Source organism: Candidozyma haemuli (genome assembly GCF_002926055.2).
Source record: "Candidozyma haemuli strain B11899 chromosome Unknown C_2014730914, whole genome shotgun sequence".
Taxonomy (NCBI): domain Eukaryota; kingdom Fungi; phylum Ascomycota; class Pichiomycetes; order Serinales; family Metschnikowiaceae; genus Candidozyma; species Candidozyma haemuli.
The window spans coordinates 1,624,533-1,644,201 of record NW_020289904.1 but is presented as its reverse complement, the minus strand read 5'-3'; the positions used below and the strand labels follow the sequence as shown (position 1 = coordinate 1,644,201).

General features: G+C 44.2%; 10 protein-coding genes across 10 annotated transcripts; 7 read left to right on the top strand and 3 right to left on the bottom strand. All coding sequences in view use genetic code 12, as the record gives it.

The window, feature by feature from the left end:
* Window positions 1-781: 781 nt before the first annotated feature.
* Window positions 782-2,155, top strand: CXQ85_002364 (uncharacterized protein; the record flags this gene model as incomplete). The annotated part of the gene is made up of 1 exon (XM_025486045.1): window positions 782-2,155. One exon carries the CDS (start codon window positions 782-784, stop codon window positions 2,153-2,155), a length of 1,374 nt encoding a protein of 457 aa, XP_025341510.1.
* Window positions 2,156-2,358: 203 nt separating this feature from the next.
* CXQ85_002363 (bifunctional triglyceride lipase/lysophosphatidylethanolamine acyltransferase) lies at window positions 2,359-4,142 on the top strand (the record flags this gene model as incomplete). Its single annotated transcript, XM_025486044.1, has 2 exons — window positions 2,359-4,083; window positions 4,131-4,142. The coding sequence occupies 2 exons, from the start codon at window positions 2,359-2,361 to the stop codon at window positions 4,140-4,142; spliced, it is 1,737 nt and encodes a 578-aa protein (XP_025341509.1).
* Window positions 4,143-4,195: 53 nt separating this feature from the next.
* Window positions 4,196-5,011, bottom strand: CXQ85_002362 (Elongator subunit; the record flags this gene model as incomplete). The annotated part of the gene is made up of 1 exon (XM_025486043.1): window positions 4,196-5,011. One exon carries the CDS (start codon window positions 5,009-5,011, stop codon window positions 4,196-4,198), a length of 816 nt encoding a protein of 271 aa, XP_025341508.1.
* Window positions 5,012-5,865: 854 nt separating this feature from the next.
* On the top strand, window positions 5,866-10,371 carry CXQ85_002361 (uncharacterized protein; the record flags this gene model as incomplete). Its single annotated transcript, XM_025486042.1, has 2 exons — window positions 5,866-7,371; window positions 8,209-10,371. The coding sequence occupies 2 exons, from the start codon at window positions 5,866-5,868 to the stop codon at window positions 10,369-10,371; spliced, it is 3,669 nt and encodes a 1,222-aa protein (XP_025341507.1).
* A 193-nt stretch (window positions 10,372-10,564) lies between these two features.
* Window positions 10,565-11,632, top strand: CXQ85_002360 (uncharacterized protein; the record flags this gene model as incomplete). Its single annotated transcript, XM_025486041.1, has 1 exon — window positions 10,565-11,632. One exon carries the CDS (start codon window positions 10,565-10,567, stop codon window positions 11,630-11,632), a length of 1,068 nt encoding a protein of 355 aa, XP_025341506.1.
* A 170-nt stretch (window positions 11,633-11,802) lies between these two features.
* On the top strand, window positions 11,803-12,966 carry SRP40 (Srp40p; the record flags this gene model as incomplete). The annotated part of the gene is made up of 1 exon (XM_025486040.1): window positions 11,803-12,966. One exon carries the CDS (start codon window positions 11,803-11,805, stop codon window positions 12,964-12,966), a length of 1,164 nt encoding a protein of 387 aa, XP_025341505.1.
* Window positions 12,967-13,233: 267 nt separating this feature from the next.
* Window positions 13,234-15,765, top strand: CXQ85_002358 (TFIIH/NER complex ATPase/helicase subunit; the record flags this gene model as incomplete). Its single annotated transcript, XM_025486039.1, has 1 exon — window positions 13,234-15,765. One exon carries the CDS (start codon window positions 13,234-13,236, stop codon window positions 15,763-15,765), a length of 2,532 nt encoding a protein of 843 aa, XP_025341504.1.
* Window positions 15,766-15,789: 24 nt separating this feature from the next.
* Window positions 15,790-16,494, bottom strand: CXQ85_002357 (uncharacterized protein; the record flags this gene model as incomplete). Its single annotated transcript, XM_025486038.1, has 1 exon — window positions 15,790-16,494. The coding sequence occupies one exon, from the start codon at window positions 16,492-16,494 to the stop codon at window positions 15,790-15,792; it is 705 nt and encodes a 234-aa protein (XP_025341503.1).
* Window positions 16,495-17,098: 604 nt separating this feature from the next.
* Window positions 17,099-17,629, top strand: CXQ85_002356 (mitochondrial 37S ribosomal protein bS21m; the record flags this gene model as incomplete). Its single annotated transcript, XM_025486037.1, has 1 exon — window positions 17,099-17,629. The coding sequence occupies one exon, from the start codon at window positions 17,099-17,101 to the stop codon at window positions 17,627-17,629; it is 531 nt and encodes a 176-aa protein (XP_025341502.1).
* A 122-nt stretch (window positions 17,630-17,751) lies between these two features.
* Window positions 17,752-19,041, bottom strand: CXQ85_002355 (uncharacterized protein; the record flags this gene model as incomplete). Its single annotated transcript, XM_025486036.1, has 1 exon — window positions 17,752-19,041. The coding sequence occupies one exon, from the start codon at window positions 19,039-19,041 to the stop codon at window positions 17,752-17,754; it is 1,290 nt and encodes a 429-aa protein (XP_025341501.1).
* Window positions 19,042-19,669: the final 628 nt, after the last annotated feature.

Here is a 19,669-nt window from a genome sequence, read left to right as displayed (position 1 = left end):
GAAGTCGCTAGCACCAACAGAGCTGCTTACAAGGAAAAACAAGCCAGGCCATTCCAATATGACCGAATTTCAAGTGTTTTCAGTAAAAACTAGTGAAATGAAAAATTGTAGGAACGAGGACTCTCAGAACTTTGACTAACATAGGTAAAACCAGACTCCTTTACACCAAAGAAAGTTAAAAACGGATATGAAAGAACTTTTTTTTTTTTTTCAAAAAAAAGCTAATGAAAGATCAGCTAATAAAACTTTATCAGATAAAGCAGCTTTTGATCATCAAATGAATATGCATTTCATCCAAATGCGCGAATGGAAAGACGCCGTTTGCAAAGGCATGTAAGGTCGGAATCGTGATCCGAAAATGCACCTTTTTCGCAGCCTTTGTTCCCTGGTGGCTCCCAGTAGATGTGACCAGAAGCCCCTATTAGCTGATCAAGGGGGGCCAGAACGCAAGGGGAAGTTCGGTAAAAGGCAGGTTTTGGAAGTATATGCTTTTAGATTGGCCTGGTTTAGTAGGTTTAGCGAAAATGGGTAAATATATGATATTCTTTGCTGGAAATGGGCTTCTCGGTGCTTGTGCCTTTTTGGGAGCAAATGTTCCGGCTCGGTTGACGGGTCTAGTACACAGTCTCTTGACACAGTCAGGCACAGGAGCCCTGCCCAGCGGCTTCCTTAATTGGGGTGGCACATCTCGAAGTCATTTTTCACTTCCCACATATATATATAGCAGCCGGCTTGCTCTTCCCTGGGACTTGCTCAATATCCATTTCTTTTCTTGCACACCATGGGAACTTTGCAATTTATTGCTGACGAAGTTGGACTCAAGACCTTGGTCAATGGAGGCCTCGATGTCTACCTCATTATCTTTATGAGAATGGTGAGGTTATTGAGTTTTGGTGCCACTTCTTTGATTTTGGTTATTTTCCTTAAAGAGCTCGGTATCGATGAAGCTACCATCGGTTACTTCATGACCTTGGCTTTCTTTGGCGACTTGATCAAGTCTTTCTTGTTCTCCTTGATCGCTGATGGCTTGGGCCGTAAGTTCACCTTATCCTTGAGTTCCGCCCTCATGGCATTCACTTGTTTCGGTATCGCCTACTTTGACAACTTCTACGTTTTGGCTGCCGTTGCCGCTTTGGGTATCTTGACTCCAGGTGGCGGCGAGGTTGGCCCATTTAGATCCATTGAGCAGAGTGCCATCGCCTCTTTGGTGCCCCATGACGAAAGGTCCGACATTTACGCTTGGTACACTTTCTTGGGTACTTTTTCCTCTGCTTTGGGTTCTTTCGTCTGTGGCTCTTTTGTTGATTTGTTGCAAGACCAATGGCACTTCACTGCCGTGGAGGCCTACAAGGGTGCTTTCGTCGCTTTTGGTATCTTATCCGTCATCTGTCTCATTTCTTGTTTCTTCTTGACTCCTAGAATGGAAGTTACCCATAAGCCAAAGGCTCCAGTTGAACAGGCTGCTGGCGAAGCTGCTGCTTCTTCTGCAGAGACTCAGGATGGTCCTGTTGAGTCGAACGAGTCTCTGGAATTGATTCCAAAGAGCAAGCCAAAGTGGAGACTTTTCCCAGAATTGAGCAAGGATATCTTGTCTATTGTGCTCAAGTTGTCTTTCCTTTTCGGTCTCGATGCATTCGCTTCTTCTTTGGTTCAAGGTTCCTGGCTCACCTACTATATCAAGCATAAGTTCGACGTGAGCTCTACTACGCTTGGTACCATTTTCTTCGTGACCTTCTTTATTGCTGGATTTGCATCTCTTTTGAGTACCTCTTTCACCAAGAGATTGGGTCCAGTCGTCACCATGGTGGTTACCCACTTGCCAGCCTCGGCTATGTTGATTCTTCTCCCACTTCCAACTTCCTTGTCACTTACCTTGACCATCATGTTGATACGTGCTTCTACCCAATCCATGGACGTTGCACCTAAACATGTCTTCTTGGCCACTTTGGTTCCTGCTGACTATAGAACTGCTGTGTTTGGATGGACTAACATTGTCAAGACCATGGCCCAGATGTTTGGCCCATCCATTGCTGGTTACTTGACTGGTGAAGGCGTCCAGTGGATTACTTTCATCATGGCTGGTTCATTGAAGGTCCTCTACGATGTGGGCATTTTGGCCACCTTTTTGTCTTACAACAGACACAAGGCCCACTAAAGGGTCTGCTAAAAATAATGCTGGTTGCAAAAAAATGTATGTGCGCACAGATGGAACTATCGCACCGATTGCGCCCTAGTTTCAGCCGTCTGTCACATGTCCTCGGCCAGTTCTAGATAATATATAATATAGACTTATTCGTACATTTAAACTTCCCATAATCCGCCTTATTCCTATAAAGCAACGCAAAAACTCGTCTCACTATGCTACGGCGTTACGCGGGCTACTTGTTCTTACCCATCTTTGCCTTTGTCGTGAACCATACCCCAAGTTTCGTGTGGGTCCTCATCGACTTCGTGCTAGATGTGTGGTTGTTCTGGGTCCGAAAATTATACCACTGGCATACTCGTAAGGATAACCTTAACGAGGCACTTAAGCAGCTCAAGTCTGTTGAGAACTATAATGAGTGGAAGGCTATCGTTACTGAGGTGGATAGGCTTACCAACATGGATATATGGAGACAAAACTTCATCTCCAAGCATTATGATTACATGCTCGTGAACGAGCGGATGAGTTTGCTTCGTGAAGCTAGACTCAACGAGGATGCTTCTCTTTTGATGTCTTTATTGCGTTCCGGGCTTCTCCGCAACTTTGGAGGTATTGCTCAGAAGCGTCTCTACACTAAGGCTTACTTGGGGACGAAGTTTAAGATTCAAGAATACATCATCGAGGTGCTTGACTGCCTCAACTATTTGAATGACTCCATTCACGCCGAGAGGGCTAGCAATGACTATATCATGAACAGCAAGCAGCTCAAACTTGACTTCTTCCATGACGCTAGGCAGTCGTTTGGATGTACAGCACTTATCTTGCAAGGTGGATCTCTCTTTGGCTTATGCCATATTGGAGTGGTACGTGCGTTGTACTTCAAGGGTTTGCTTCCTAGAGTTATTGGCGGAAGTGCAGTGGGTGCTGCTGTTGCGGCTTTGGTGTGTTCTCTTACTGATGTTGAACTCATTCCTATCTTAGTGTCTATTACCGACGTTATGGGCAATGTTGATACCCTCAATCATGACGTCGATGAAAGATATGGCAACGTTATCGAGAATGTCGTCCGCAAAGGTTACTCCCAAGATATTCTTGTCTTCTTGAAGTTTGTGAGAGACACTATTGGCGACTTGACCTTTGAAGAAGCATATTTGAAGACTGAGAAGATTCTTAATATCGTTGTTCACCCAACTCATCAGTCTATCCCTTCGTTACTCAACTACATCACGGCCCCTAATGTTATTATCTGGACCGCTATTTATGCATCGATTGGAACCGGTGTCCTTTCAGACAGCGTCCAATTATACGTCAAGGACCTCAGGAACGAAATTGTTCCCATGGCTCCTGAATTAGACATTTCCTTCTTGAAGCCTCAGGATGTCAGCTACCAACAGCACTACTTTGGCCATAAGAAGAAGAGCCCTGAGCAAAGCTTGTTTTCTGCCCCAACGGAGAACTCGCCATATACTAGACTTACCGAGCTTTTTAATGTCAACCACTTCATTACAAGTTTGGTGAGGCCCTACCTAGCTCCACTTATCAGCAATGACCTCAAGCATCACAATGCGTACGGAAAATTAAGATTCAGTGATGATGCTCTTAATATTTTCTGGAATGATGAAACAAAGAAGCTCGAGAAGCCAAAATCCTCCGCTTCCCACATAGATGTGCTTACAAAAGACTCTTCCTACAACTTTAGAAAACACTTGAAAAATGTTATTGGTCTTGAGATTCAACATAGACTTGATGTTTTGAACAAATTAGGTCTTTTACCCGAGATCGTGAAGCGCCTTTGCATCGACGAAAAGCCTTCAACTGCCAAGTTCTCGACAAATTCTAGAGAGATCACAATTGTCCCGGAATTGAGATACTTACTTCGTGACATTGGCAGGGTCTTTGATGTGCACAAGACTATGGAGAATATTCCATATTGGATTCTTGTAGGAGAGAGGTCAGTCTGGCCATTGTATCCTCTCCTTTGGACAAGATGTTCGATTGAGTTTGCATTGGATGATTTGTATAGTCTTCACCGGAAGCGGAAGAAGTAGGTTATTAGCGGAAAAAGAGTTTAACACTGCCTTCTTTAGTAACATTGTAGATGAATTCGTTCTCAGCCACAGCTGTAGGGGATGGTACAGCACCCTTGGAAATCGTTAAACAACCTGTGATGTCTTCAGCTCTGCCAGTTGCTAACGGCAGAAGGTTCACGTTAATGGAAGATTTGTGTAGTAATTTGACGAAGAAATCCGTAACCTTAGGAACAACTTCCGTAGTCAAGACGCTATCAAAGTCTATGAGGGAAGGCTCAGCGTTGATGATAACAAAAACAGAATTGCTGATAGTTTGTAAAGACAGAATGAAGTAAATCAAGCTGTTGGAGTCGAAATCTGTAGCTGCTAGAAGGAGTTCAGGGTTTTCGAGAATGATAAGGGTCAGTTCGTGACTTATGTTTTCAATAGCAGTCCTCAAGTCACCGAAAAACTTTTGCACTGCTTCTTTGCTTTTGGAAGTATCTTTGATATGCTTTGTGAAGAGGTCTGTAAGACAGTCGTGGAAAGTGAAATTTTTGTCGGTGTCCAAACTCAAGCCATTTCTCTTGCAATTCTTTACCACAACGCTTTTGGTATTTGTGAAGGAGATATAAACAACATGCGATCTATTTGGAATCTTTTTGTTGATGTCTCTGTTGGTCGTGGTTGCAGTTCCGATGATGGCATTCTCGATGAGCGAACTAACAAGCCACGCTGGACTCGTACCTTGCACATGTGCAATAGTGCCCAATTGACAAGGCTTGAGCTTGAGATAAGAATCCGGGAGGATCGAATGGTCAGCAAAAAGTGCTAGATCTTGCTCAGGAACAGAAGTCATGGTTGGTTTCCATACACTGGTGCAGGCAGAAGCTGAAGATGAGGGATGCGCATTGTAACTTCACAAGAGGCCCACAATCACCAACCCACCTAACAAAACGTAGAATGTTGTAAAATAAAATGTTCATAAAAATGGATTACTTCTTAAAATTCAACGAAACGGAATAAGGACTTCAAGACATGCCTTGTGAAAAGTAGAAAATGGCAATTCTTTGGAAATCGTCTGTGTCGTGCTCTTTGGGTCCCTCAGGTTTTTCATTACTACTGAATGCTCAGTATGAAGGCCAGGGAACTATAAGCGAATGGGGGGGTCCACTCTGCCAAACAGAGGTTTCTACAAATAAGGTAATATTTATAGGACAATTCCATTACTGGATCATGCACCGACTCTTTTAGGCTTTTTGTAAGGAATGGCTCTGGCAACTCGGATAAATGAATGAGGGGGACAGCATGGAGGGTTATCATGGAAAACTCACACGAAATGCCGTGCGGAAGTCCTTCCAGACGGGATGACTAAGGCCAGTCTAGTAAGTAATTGGAATATTATTACTGTAAAAAAAGATTAAAAGCAAACAAGGGTTAATAAGAAGACGAAAACTACCACAAACTGTTATTTTCTAGATAGGGAACTGGAAATATTGATAACACTGGGACCGTCTTCTACTTGCATACTGGTTATCATGAGAGCTGCAGCGGCGCACGGCTCTTGACGTACATTAGATAGCCAAATTTTTTTCACAAAAGGGCATCTCAGGGAATTTAAATAATGCATAAGTATCACTAGGTTTTATTTTCTCGATTAGAGTTTGAGAGACCGTCTTTTCGATCAGATATTATCCAAGGCTATTGTTCGATATGTCAACGCTTGCCGAAAAACCTCTTGCAGATGAGACCAAGCTAGATAATGGCAGTATCGAGAGCCAACCAGTTGTGCAAGTTTATGAACATGACGATAAGGAAAGAAGACTAGAGGAAGGTGGGAACTTTCTTGACCGGATCGGGCTCAAGTTTAATGCCGAGATTAGAGGTGTGGAAAGGGTCCCTGAAGATAAGCGAGTCGATAGAAACTGGACTTCGCCTTTGACAATGTTCCTTTCGCCCAACATGTCTATTGCAGCTTTGAGTACTGGCATGTTGGGACCAACCTTCTATGATCTTGATTTCAGAACATGTATTCTAGTGATTGTCTTTTGGTCCATTATTGGGGCCATGCCAGTGGGTTTCTTCGCTACTTTTGGAGCAAAGTTCGGTCTTAGACAACAGATCCTTTCGAGGTATTTTGCCGGGAATGTCATGGGTCGTATCTTTGCCTTGTTTAATGTCATTTCGTGCTGCGGTTGGAATGCTGTCAACATTCTTCCCTCGGTGCAGATGCTAGCATCAATAGGCCCACTCCCACCATGGGCAGGGTGCTTGATTCTCGTGGTAATCACATGTTTCGTTGCACTTCTCGGTTACAAGGCGATTCACTTGTATGAACGGTATTCGTGGATCCCAAATCTAGCGATCTATTTAGTGATAATCGCTAGGTTGTCAATGCTGAAGAATTTCACTTGGGGCACTATGGTAGGCGGTAAACAACAAGCAGGAAACGTTCTTAGTTTTATTGGCGTTGTCTTTGGATTTACTGCTGGTTGGTCACCCTCTTCAGCTGACTACTTTGTGTATATGCCTGCTGATACTCCATCATGGAAGATTTTCACTTGCATGGTGGTTGGACTTAGCACTCCATGTATCTTTACCTTGATCCTTGGAGCAGCATGCGCTATGGGTACATTGACAGATCCGACTTGGAAAGCGGCGTTTGATGATAACTCCGTGGGCGGGTTGGTTAACATGATCTTGAATGTCAATAACCTTCACGGATTTGGCAAGTTCTGTATGGTATTGTTAGGGTTATCGTCTATTGCCAACAACTTACCGGGGTCGTACTCATTGGCATTAGCAGTACAGGCGATATGGCTGCCGTTGGCCAGATTCCCTAGGTTAGGCTGGTGCTTGATAGGGAACTTTGTATCGCTCGGGCTAGCGATCCCAGCGTATTACGTGTTTTCAGAAACCATGAGCAACTTTCTAAGCATCATCGGCTACAATGTGGCTATCTACCTCGGTATCTCACTTGCGGAGCACTTCATCTATAGAAGAGGCTTTCAAGGCTATGATATCACAAACTACAATGACCGGGGTAGTATTCCTGTGGGATACGCTGGGATCAGCGGGTTCCTTTTCGGGGTTGCTTCCACGGTATTGCTGATGAACCAAACATGGTATCAATCAGTGATCGCTCGCAAGTTTGGCTCTGGCGGCGGCGACATTCTGTTTGAGCTAAACATTGTTTTTTCGTTTGTGGGTTACAACCTTGTGCGACCATTGGAAAAAAAGTACTTTGGCCGATAAAGCCTCAGGTAGGTGGTAATTGAGCAAGCAGAGAGAGAAAAAAAGAAGGCTGTCATCCTGGCGGCGTCGAGGGTTGGAATGGACCACCCTTTCGAGAACAAAGGCAAGGGGAGACCAAGTACAAGATAAATACACGGAGAGGACAGAAAAAAAAAAACGGGTAGAACGGCTGGAACGGGTAAATAATACTCTAAAAGTCAACACGGCGTCTCTAAGGTTATTTTTATTCTTGGTCCATGAATGGAATCTCTGTTTTGGGCCAGAGGCGGCACGGTTGGTAACTAACCGCAAGACAAAAAAAAAAAAAAAAAAAAAATACGACCCAGCCTGCACCTCCTGATGTGGCACAATTTGACTCAGCCTAGCACCGGTGCGGACGAAGCCTTATCACAGCCCCATTGACAGTGCCAACGTGGGAAGGCCCATTTAATTAGCTGGGGCACAAGGGGAAGTCAAAACAAGTTCATGAGACGAGGAAAAGTATCCACACTCCCCGTCCCTTTATTGCCCTGAACAATCGTCTGAATTGAATCTGCCGCTGTACAGGCATTTACGAAGCTAGCCAAGGTTACTTGCAGGGTGATGCCATACTTTTTTTTTTTATTCCGGTCTTTATTCAATTATTTACCCTTTGTTCGCCTGGGCGTGCGTGGGCGATGTGATAGACCTGGCCAGGGCTTAAGCGCCTTTGCCCATAAACGGTGCTTTTATAAGCACGCTATTTTGCCTCAAGTGATATATCTCTTTTTCGTTTTTTCTCTGTTTGATTGGTACTTCCTTGAATTCTTTGCTTTATTATAGACAATGTTGCCCTCTCGTCTTCGGCACTATCTTCGACACGAGACCGTGCTTCTTGTGGTGGCTGCGCTTTCCTTAGTGCTTCTACTATTGCAGTTGGCCGAGTACGATGACCTGAGCATCACTGATGCCTTTCGTAAGGCCTCCTTTTCCTTAGGCCCAGACAAACTCATCAACGGTGTGGGTAGTGGAGCTTACATTGAACAGGAGGTGCTGCCTCTCCATAGATCCATTCTTCTACCGGCGGGATGGAAGTTCGATAAGTCGTCACTCCGAAGACATCTACAAAACTCTGCTAGTAGGAACTGGCGGATCGTGCAGCCAAAGAAACCTCTACAACGCAGCCCGAATAAGTCCAGATCGAGATTCGTGCCCCATGAGCCTTTCACCTTGTTTCACTCGGCTGAAAACTTGCCCAAGGACCAGTGTGAACATCGCCTTAACGATACCATTGATAACTTGGAAGTGAACTCTCGTGAAACCCTTCCAGGTAACTTCACCCATATTCTTCAAGTGTTGGTGGAGGAGCATGATGAATATAAAGATCCTTACTACCAGGAAATATCCCCACTTTTCATGAAAAGCACCAGGATCGCTCTTGATAAAGAGCTCGTTAGTGCCTTCTGGTACCGTTTATCGGGATCTTCCGTGTGGCTCAAGGATCACAATGTGCATTTACTCGTCTCAAGATTCCTTTACTCGGAGCATAAGAAAAGGAATGATCCTAAAGCCAGTTTTGTCTTGGTACAAGTTTTTGATAAAGATTGGAAAGAGCTCAGAGACGTACAGCTTGTTTTCCCAACTAACAACCTTGACCATCCTGATGCTCCAGGTTTTGATGCGGACGGTCAACGTTTCCATTCATACCGTTTCCCTCGTCTCATGCCTATCCCATTCTTCAACGACTACGGAACCTCAGGAACAAAGTACTTGGGCCCAGAGGATCCTCGTGTAGTGATGATAAAAAATCCAAAGGGTTATGAAGAGCCACTTATCGTGTTCAATGCTGAACATCATAAAATGGTCAAGGACAAAAATGGAAAAGAGGAGGATAACAAATTCCGCTCCATGTTCATTTCAAGACTTTTCCAATTGCAGAAAGGCAAAGGCGGAGTCGAGACAAATGTTCGACCTCTCACAGATAGCATGTACTTCACTAGGACTGATGAGATGGGTATCAAGGGCTCTAAGCGGGCAAGAAAGGCAAAGAATTGGACTCCAATGATAAGTGATATTGATAGGGAAAAGAATGGAGGTTATGACACATCTGTTCTTTTTACCACGCAACTCAAAAACTTGGCCGTTATCAAGTGTGATTTATTTGATAAACCGGGAGAATGTGAAGAGGTTTACAAAAGAGATGGCGATCTCGGTGAGATGCGTGGAGGAACCCCACTCTTGAGTGTGAATTCTGTCTTCAGAGAAAATGGCGTTGCCATCGATCAGATGCTTCCGCCAGGAAGGGAGATATTTGTTGGCTTTGCAAGAGCCCACTTGTCGAATTGCGGGTGTGGTTCATCATTCTACAGACCCAATCTTATGGTTTTAACAAAAGACGAAGTCACAACGACAGTCGACGATGAAAAGGTGACCAAGTTCTTTTACAAGATATCGCATATTTCAGGATTCTTATCCTTGCATGTCCCTATTGACCCATGGCACATTGATAAGCCATATGCCAAGTGCCAGGGAGTTAACGCGTTGATTCCGAATGGAGTCTCCGATTGGCAAATGGAGCCACTTGATATTGTCAATGGCCAATGGGCGGTCAAAGATAAAATGTCAATTGCATTTTCTGTGTCAGATTTCAGTGTTGACCGGGTTGAGGTGAAGGGTATTCTTCAAGCACTTCTTACCGTTGCTGATAAGTCCCTCTTCTTATCGCCTCCAGGTATTAACCAGGATGAGTTAGAGGCTTTCTTACCGCGTCTCAACCTGGAGGGCAATCTCGACGAAGCAGTACCTGGCTACTCAAATACGAATGTCGAATGCGCTGTCCAAAGTGGAAAGGGCTTCTGTAAGAAGTTTGGACAGTCGGAGCTGGTTATTGAAGATGAACACAGACATGAAGACACCTCCATTTACAAGGCCATCTATGATAGCAAAGTGAAAGAGTACGACGAAGCATTCAAAGATGCCGAGAATGAAAAAGGCCCATTTTATTGAAAATCGTGGGAAATCTATACTTTATACAACATTTTAGTCTAGTATCCTTCGCATGTATACTCCGGTCGCAATCTTGTGCTTGCCGATGGGGGCCCTCGGTACCTTTATTCCGCGGACTCTGATACAGTCTTTACCCCGCGAAAAAGGGTCTATTTAAATAGGAGCCATATATTTATTCAACCGTTAATTAGAGATGATTCCTGAAACTTCTACAGCATACCAATACAAGACTAAAGTAGCTCCAGCATCTTTCCCAAGAGTCTACAGAGGCATTAAAGAAGGCGTTCGCAGAGATATCCTTAAAGTATGCTACAGAAAGTACACAACCAAGCTCACTAATGATGATAACCTCCCGTCGTTCAACCTTGTGTTTCTCCACGGCACTGGTATGAATAAAGGCATGTGGCACTCTCTTATTGATCAATTATATAACCAAGGGAAAGCTAGTGGAGTATTTATTAATACCTGCTTGGCAATCGATGCCGTGAACCACGGAGAGTCTGCCGAGGCTAATAAGGAGTACTTGGGAGACGGGTTTGACTGGAGAGACGGATCTTACGATGTACTCAAGGTTGCTGAAGTGGAACGTGATACCTTATTGGATTCCTCCTCGAAGAATATTATTATTGGCCATTCCATGGGCGGTATGATGTCTCTATATGTGTCATATTTGCAGCCACAATTGTTCGACTCATGCGTGGTTATTAATCCAGTTTCTTACCGTCATGAGGGCGTTACAATAATTAGAGATACTTTGGCTCCAATGGGGTACATGGAGACCCAGTTTGATGTTCCCGCTGATAAGAGCTGGGAAGAGGTTGTGCATGCTTTCATGAGAGGGCAGTCATTCTTTAAGAGATTTGATGAGACTGTGTTGAAGAATATGATTGACGATGAAGTTCCTAATGATTTATACGGCAAAAAGGTTGATAAGATCGCCTTGAGAACTTCCAAAGAAGCTGCCTTGGCCACCTATCTCGGGTCTAACGAGGCATTGCCACCTATGGGAGCAGTTCTTCCATATATTAGAATTCCGGTAATCAGGTTTCTCTCTGAAAAGGATTCTGCTTCTGAGGAAGATAGGGAGCAGTTGGCTACGGATGTGAAGACTTTGGAGACAGTCGACTTCCCAGGCAAGAGACACATTTTGAACGGTGAAGACCCTGAGTTGACTGTCAAACATCTACTCGAAGTATTCCAAAAGCGGTCTCGTGCGCCACCCACAAAATTTCCATTTATTAGTATTCAACCCAAATTATGATTTCCAAAAGGATATATAGACAATCGATATAAGGTCACGTGCAAGATTTACGAATGTGGACTTGATGGTGAGGCTCGCTTAACAAAAAAAAAAAAAAAAGTTGCGTTTCAATCTCATCTCAAGCATCGCAACGTCAAACTCTCTCAGTTTACCTCGAGTAAAACAACACAATGACAAGAAGAGAAACTATAATTGCTTACGTGGCAGAATTCCTTAACTCTGACAAGGATTTGGTAAAGGTTGCTAAAGCCTTGAACAACTACGTGAAGAAGGAAAAGCTTCAATTACCATCTGTGGCTGGTGACCTTGCCTCGTTGCTTTCACTGAGTGACTTGGACGACATTGAAATGAAGGATGGTGATTCCTCAAGTGATTCTGAATCCAGCTCTAGCTCGAGCAGCTCGGACTCTGATGGTGAAGCTGATAGTGAGTCGAGCTCCAGCTCTGAATCCGAGTCCGACGACGAGTCGGACGACGAGGATGCTAAATCAGTAACTGAATCGATTTCAGACACTGAACTCAAGCTTAGCGAGAAGAAGGACTTGGAAAAGAAAAAGAAGAAATCAAGTTCTAGCAGCTCCGAGTCCGATTCCGACTCTAGCTCCTCCTCCAGCTCTTCTTCCGGCTCTTCTTCCAGCTCCTCATCCAGCTCATCAAGCAGCTCTGATTCGAGTGACTCTGAATCTGAGGATGAAAAGAAGGTAGTAAAGAAGACGGCTGCTCCTGCTAGCCCAGAGTCTGATTCCGACTCAAGCTCGTCGAGCTCTTCTAGCTCTTCATCTTCATCGAGCTCCTCCTCCGACTCGAGCTCTAGTGATTCGGACTCAGATTCATCCTCCAGTTCCAGCTCCAGCTCCAGTTCTAGCTCTAGCTCCAGTTCTAGCTCTGGCTCATCCAGCTCCTCCAGCTCCTCCGACTCGTCGTCTGACTCCGACTCTAGCTCCAGTTCGGATTCCGATTCCGATTCTGACTCAAAAGATTCGAAGAAATCTGGTACATCATCTAGCTTCCCAAAGAAGCGCTCTAGCAACTTTGACGACAACGTGAGCAAAAAGGCTAAGAATCTTATTGCTGCAACTCCAGAGCCAGAGCTTCAGGAAGGTCAAAGAAAGCACTTCTCTAGAATCGACAGGTCCAAGATTGCTTTTGAGGACACAACCTTGCAAGACAACACCTATAAAGGTGCTGCTGGTACTTGGGGTGAAATGGCCAACGACAGATTGATGCAGGTTAGGGGCAAAGACTTCACCAAGAACAAGAACAAGATGAAGAAAGGTTCTTATAGAGGTGGCTCTATCACCATGGCATCTGGCTCTTACAAGTTCACTGATTAGGCAGTTTTGCGTCCAGGCCTCATTGCATCACAAACTCAGCATAGTATATAGATAAGACAGTCTCGATATACGATTCTGGCTTGATATAATTCGTTTTTTTATACTCAAATTTTCTTTTGAGTATATATTTATTAATTTAAGGTGTTCTTATAATTGCCGTAACATCATCACGTAGTATCTGTATAGTAGTAAAGGTGCGCATACATATTACAAATCGAACCTTGAACTTAAGTTGCCTCCCTCACCCAGTGCTCTTTTGCTATCGCTATGTCTAGGGTCAACTACGCCGATCTTGAGAGGGGTAACTTCTCAGACGATTCGTATGATTCGTACGATGAAGAGATTAGCTCCAAGAAGAACGCGGACGATGACTATGAGTATGGTGGGCAGGCAAGGAAGAGAAAGCCAGGGGCATCAAAGCAACGAACATCCAAGAAGGCTGGTAATGACATGCCAGCTGCTGCTAACAAAAGAGTTAAGGTTCAGGAAGCTGTGGAGACCATCAACGATCAGCTTAGTGATGATGACTTTCCCAGTGAGCAGTTGGTAGAGGTGACCCCAGAGATTCCTTCGGACTATGTTCCAGATGCCGTGTCAAAGGTATTTGGCAGGCAAGACTTCTCCTACCTCAAGCTTAAACCAGACCACTTTTCACGTCCGATTTGGATTACCCCCACGGATGGAAGAATCATCCTTGAGTCTTTCTCGCCTTTGGCAGAACAAGCACTGGACTTCCTCATCACAGTTGCCGAGCCACGCTCTAGACCTTCCCATATTCATGAATACTCTATCACATCTTACTCCTTATATGCTGCTGTGTCTGTGGGTCTTGAACCAGATGATATTATTTCCGTCTTGACTAGATTGTCAAAAACACCGGTCCCAGACTCATTCTTGAACTTTATTCGCCAGGCAACAATAAAGTTTGGTAAGGTGAAGCTCGTTTTGAAGCATAACAGATACTTTGTTGAGAGTACTCAAGCTGATATCTTACAGATGCTTCTAACTGACCCCGTCATTGGTCCACTCCGTATCACTCCAGAAAGCGAGAAGTCCGCAGCTGATGCTGATTCATCCAATAAGACTCAGGATGCACAGGACGCAAATAAAAATAGTAGTGGAGAGGGTGGTGATAAGAAGGTTGAAGATATATTCGATTCAGTTGTGGGAAAGAAGTCAGAGGATGACGACGACGACTTGGATGCGGTTCACTCATTTGAGATCGCGAGTGATTCTGTGGAAATCGTTAAGAAACGTCTTTACGAGATCGAGTATCCCGTTTTGGAAGAGTACGATTTCAGAAACGATAAAAGAAATGCCAACTTGGATATTGATTTGAAGCCTTCTACCCAAATCAGACCTTATCAAGAAAAGTCTCTTTCTAAGATGTTCGGTAACGGTCGTGCTAGGTCGGGTATTATTGTGCTACCATGTGGTGCCGGTAAGACGCTTGTTGGCATTACTGCTGCATGTACGATCAAGAAATCTGTTATCGTTCTTTGCACTTCGTCTGTGTCTGTGATGCAATGGAGACAGCAGTTCTTGCAATGGTGTACGATTCAACCCGAGAATATCGCAGTCTTCACTTCCGAGAATAAGGAGATGTTCAGCAGTGATGCTGGTTTGGTGGTATCAACGTACTCAATGGTGGCAAACACCAGGAATCGTTCCCACGATTCTCAAAAGGTTATGGACTTCTTGACTGGAAGGGAATGGGGTTTCGTTATTCTTGACGAAGTGCACGTCGTGCCAGCAGCGATGTTCAGAAGAGTTGTGAGTACAATCGCCGCCCATGCAAAGCTTGGTCTAACAGCCACCTTGGTTCGTGAAGACGAGAAAATTTATGATTTGAATTTCTTGATCGGACCCAAGTTGTATGAGGCCAATTGGATGGAACTTGCTCAAAAGGGACATATTGCTAACGTTCAGTGTGCCGAAGTTTGGTGTCCGATGACAGCTGAATTCTACCAGGAATATCTTCGTGAGTCCTCGCGTAAGAGGATGCTTTTGTACATTATGAACCCCACCAAGTTCCAAGCATGTCAATTCTTGATTCATTACCACGAAAAGCGAGGCGACAAGATCATCGTCTTCAGTGATAATGTTTATGCATTACAAGAATATGCTCTCAAACTAGGAAAACCATTCATTTATGGTTCAACTCCTCAGCAAGAGCGTATGACGATTCTTCAAAACTTTCAGCATAACGATCAAGTCAACACCATCTTCCTCTCGAAAGTGGGTGACACTTCTATTGATCTACCAGAAGCTACGTGTTTGATTCAAATTTCATCGCATTATGGATCCAGAAGACAAGAAGCTCAAAGACTAGGGCGTATTTTGAGAGCAAAGAGACGTAATGACGAAGGTTTCAATGCTTTCTTTTACTCGTTGGTCTCTAAAGACACACAAGAAATGTATTATTCTACAAAGCGTCAGGCGTTCCTTGTTGATCAAGGTTATGCTTTCAAGGTTATTACACATTTATCAGGAATGGAACAACTTCCTGATTTAGCATATGCCTCTGCCAGAGAGAGGCGAGAGCTCTTACAACAAGTCTTGCTTAAGAATGAGGATGCAGCAGGCGTTGAAGTTGGTGATGACGAGGACACAAACTTTATGCCAAAGAGCGGTCGTCCAAAAGCCGAAGCAAGTAGCGCTTCTAGAAGCGCTGGATCTCTCGCTGGATTGGCGGGAGGAGAGGACATGGCGTACATTGAGTACAGCAAAAACAAGAACAAGGAATTAAGGGAACATCATCCTCTCATTCAGAAGATGTACTACAAAAAGAAGAAGTGAGAAGTTTCATTACAGTTCTATTATTTAGTCATAGGAAGAGCTGACAAAGTTTCCAAAGTCATCATCATCAGAAGCGGGTGTGTTTTCTCGCAGCTCTTTTTCACTGATAGTTAAGTCATTCAAGATTTTGTGCTGTAGTTTCGAAAGATGTTTATCGTAAAGATACTTCTCTTGGTAGGCCTTGAAGCGTCTCCGGTAAATGCCGATACTTTCTGAGAAAGACATGGCATTGAAGGAATCTTCGAACTTCATTCCCAAAGCCACTTGGAGCACTGACTGTTTCTCAGAGGCTTTCTTTTGTGGGAAAGGGTGGTATCCAGATCCCGGTAGCTGTAACACTATCCTGTAGTACTTAGGAGATTCCGGCGTCATTTTGACAGCGTCACCGCCATCGTTAGCTATTGAGCATTCTATCCCTAGCTCACGAAAAGGATTATACCATGATTCTGCCCACACATGTTCTTTTCCCAATTCGTTGAATTCGTCCAGAAGCCCACCCGTCAGTTCCTGATTGTAAAAATCTAGCTTTAGGCGTAAGACCTGGTATGGCTCTTTCTCAACACGGGAGTCGTCTTCGGCCACCTCTTCCTCTTCTATTAGTCTTAAGCTACCACGCCAAACGACATTTGATCCCTTGGTTTCCCATCGGGAGAGTGAAACGTCGCCTGGCGGTATCTTGAACACCAGCACATTGTGCGTGTCGAATAACTGATTAGTCACGATTGACATTTAGGGGTCTCTGAATATGTGAAATGGATAAGTCGCCGACTAACAGAGTCTATATGGGTTATACGGCGCAGTTATGTACCCGAAAATGTTTCGTCTTATTTGTAATGGCTTCAGTGTAAGCAATTGCTTAACCCGCTATGCGGTATCTAGTCCAAGAACAACTTTCCTGCAGTGAAAGGGACCCACCTACCGAAGCGAATAAAAGTCCGGCGAGTTATATAGCCGAGCATAAGAATAAGAAACCGGGAGCCACAGTTGGCATTCTTTAAAAGAAGGTATTTTAGAGTAAAAGTTTATTCGTTGACTAAGTACGTAAATGGTTGTTCGTGTTTTTGGGGCATTTCTGAATACAAAGCTACTTTGACCCTAACCATTTAAATGAATTGCAATATGAAGAATTTTTTAATCGACATGTTTCTCTAAGGTAAGCCAGTACCTAAGAACGATCTATTGCCTTTGCCAATTCTTGGTGGAATGCTTAGCCATTATGGGTACACCTATTAACCCTCCCAGGGAAATTTTCCAGGGCGTGTTTCGCACGACCAAATCTTTTCATTATCCTCACCTACATCGATCAGTGCTACTGTAACGGAACCACCAAATAATGTTCAAAAGCCTGGTTGTGAAGAGCATACAGCTCGGCAGATTCATGCCTGTGGGCTCTGTTCCCAGAATGCTTTCGTCTCTGCTGCGTAACATGAGCGTTTTCGATGAGCTCAAGAACCTGGAATCGGCAACGAAGAAGAACGCAAGCACGATTTTCGATATCGATGAGTTGATCGCCAACTCTCCTGGTTTGCAAACCAACCACGAGCTTGGGCTGAACTATGATAGCTATGCTTTTGGAAACACAGAAAAGCACCCTAGGGACGTTGCAAAAGAACTCAGTTTAACTGGTACTCAAGCAGGTAGAACTGTTGAGGTAAAGCAGGGAAACGTCTCCCAATCCTTGAAGGTTCTTTTCAGATTGCTTCGTGACGAGCTGATTATTAGCATGAAATTCCGTCAAAAGAGACATCTCAGACCAGCTCTTCTCCATGACAGGAAACATAGACTATGGTGGAGAAAGAACTTTGCAGCTAGATTCTCAGAGTTGTTGGGCCAGGTCCGTGATGCCAAAAGAAGAGGCTACTAATACCTTCTACTCCATGTAAATATTAACGCATTCAAGATAAAATGAGACCGTGTGTAGTAATTCGATATTCATAAGTACTTACGCTACTTCAGTGAGTCAATAATGGGATTTATTAGTATATGCTAATTTTTCTTATGGCCATTGCCATTGTTGTAGTTATTATTCTTCTTCGCCGCCTTCTTATCCTTGAAGTCCTTCTTGTTGTTCTGCTTGTGAGTTCTTGGCTCTAAATGAACCACCACGTTTCCAACAGTAAGCTCCTTAGCTTCCAAAGCCTTTTGCTGGAACTCCTTCTCCTTGAAGTCACATAAAGCGACTCTCTGATTCTTCTTGAAAAATTTCATCTCACCAAAAGTCTTAGTCAATGCACTTCTCAACTGCTCTTCGTCAACGTCGGCATCTCTGATATAAATTGGATACCATTCCTCCTTCTTGGACTTCGAGCTTTGCTGCTGTTGAGGCTGCTGCTGGTTGGATGCAGCGCCCTGGGCTGGAGAAGCTGGTTTCTTCACAGTTGGAGATGGAGCTGGAACGTTCTTGGCAGCTCCTGGCGAAGAAACAGTGGCAGTCTTCGATGTAGGAACCTTGGGCTGCATAGCAGCTAAATTGGCCCACGTAGGTTTTGGAGCTGGGGCAGCAGGCTGAGCTGGAGCAGAAGTTGGAGTAGCATCCTTCTTTGGCGCAGCGGACTCAGCACCAGCATCCTTAGTCTCTTCGGTTCCAGCGGCAGGCTTTTTGGAAGCCTTCTCCTCCTTTGGTGTCACCTTTGGTACCGTCTCATTAACAACCTCTTCTTCCTTCTTTTCGGCAGTAGCCAAAGGAGCGTCGTCCTTGGTAGCCTTCGAAACTTCGGCGTCTGCTTCACTTGCGCTTTCAACTTCTGGCTTTTCGGCTTCGACAGGTGCCTTGCCGTTTGGGGTTTCTGGCTGCTGTACGACAACCAGTGGTTGTTCGAAGCTTTCAGAAAGATCGACGAACTTCAACATGTCGTTAGCAACGTCAAACAAATTGGTACCAGCAGGCTTCAACACAAAGGTTTGGACAAACTGCCAAAGACTGGAGGATCCACGCTTCCAGGAACCGCAGACAACGATCAAGATGCTGTTCTCAACAGAGGACTGGAAGTCGGCCCTTTCGATAACAATCTTGTTCTTCTCAGAGTTGTTGCTTTGCTCCAAAAAGTGCTTCTGGATAGACTCGGTTCCGTTGGCGAGATGAACAGTCTTGGGGACTGGAGCTTCGGACTCACTTGACTCGCTTGGAAATGCATCGTGCAAGAGAGATGCATTCTTGTCGTAGAAACCGTAAAGCTTTTGCAACTCCGAAGTGTAGGTTCCGTAGTAGTTCTTGACAAACAACCAGCCAATCTCTTCGATGGAAACAGAGTCTGTCTTATTATCTGGGACGGTCATTCTATAGTCAATCTATGGGTTAATGCAAATGCGGGAAGGGGTAACCAATTATTCAAGAAGTAATATAATATAAAAAGATATGATACCTTAAGGCGGGATTAGGCTTGCTTATGTTCACAGGCAAAGATGACGATTAACTTGTCTCAAAGCTTGGTGGTAACGGGTGTTGGTGGATTCGATGAATGGAAAATCGAAAAAAAAAAAAATGGATCAGTGCGGCACACAGGCGACGATCAAGCCAAAGGCCACCATCTGGTTCTTTTCAAGAAAGTATAACATTCTGAAAATTTATTCGTAAATCAATATTCCAGTTGATTTCTTACATTTTTAATTTAGTTTTTCTTATTTTTTTTGCCGCAACGAGTTCTTCTGGAAGAATTACACGGACCTGTTTATCGTCGTTGAAGCTGAAAAAGAAAGAAAAATGTACAAGCAGTATAACGAACAACAGAGGCGTTCAAAGATTGATTTCAATTTCTTCATGGCTTACCATGGGCATTTCAAACGGTAAGAAGCTGCTTGCTCCTTCGATAGATGTTATTATAGCCCCTTCTCTGTCAAGGTTTATCATGATATCCACTGTCATTTGGTATGCAATCTTGATATTTCCCAAGCTTTATTCTCTTTC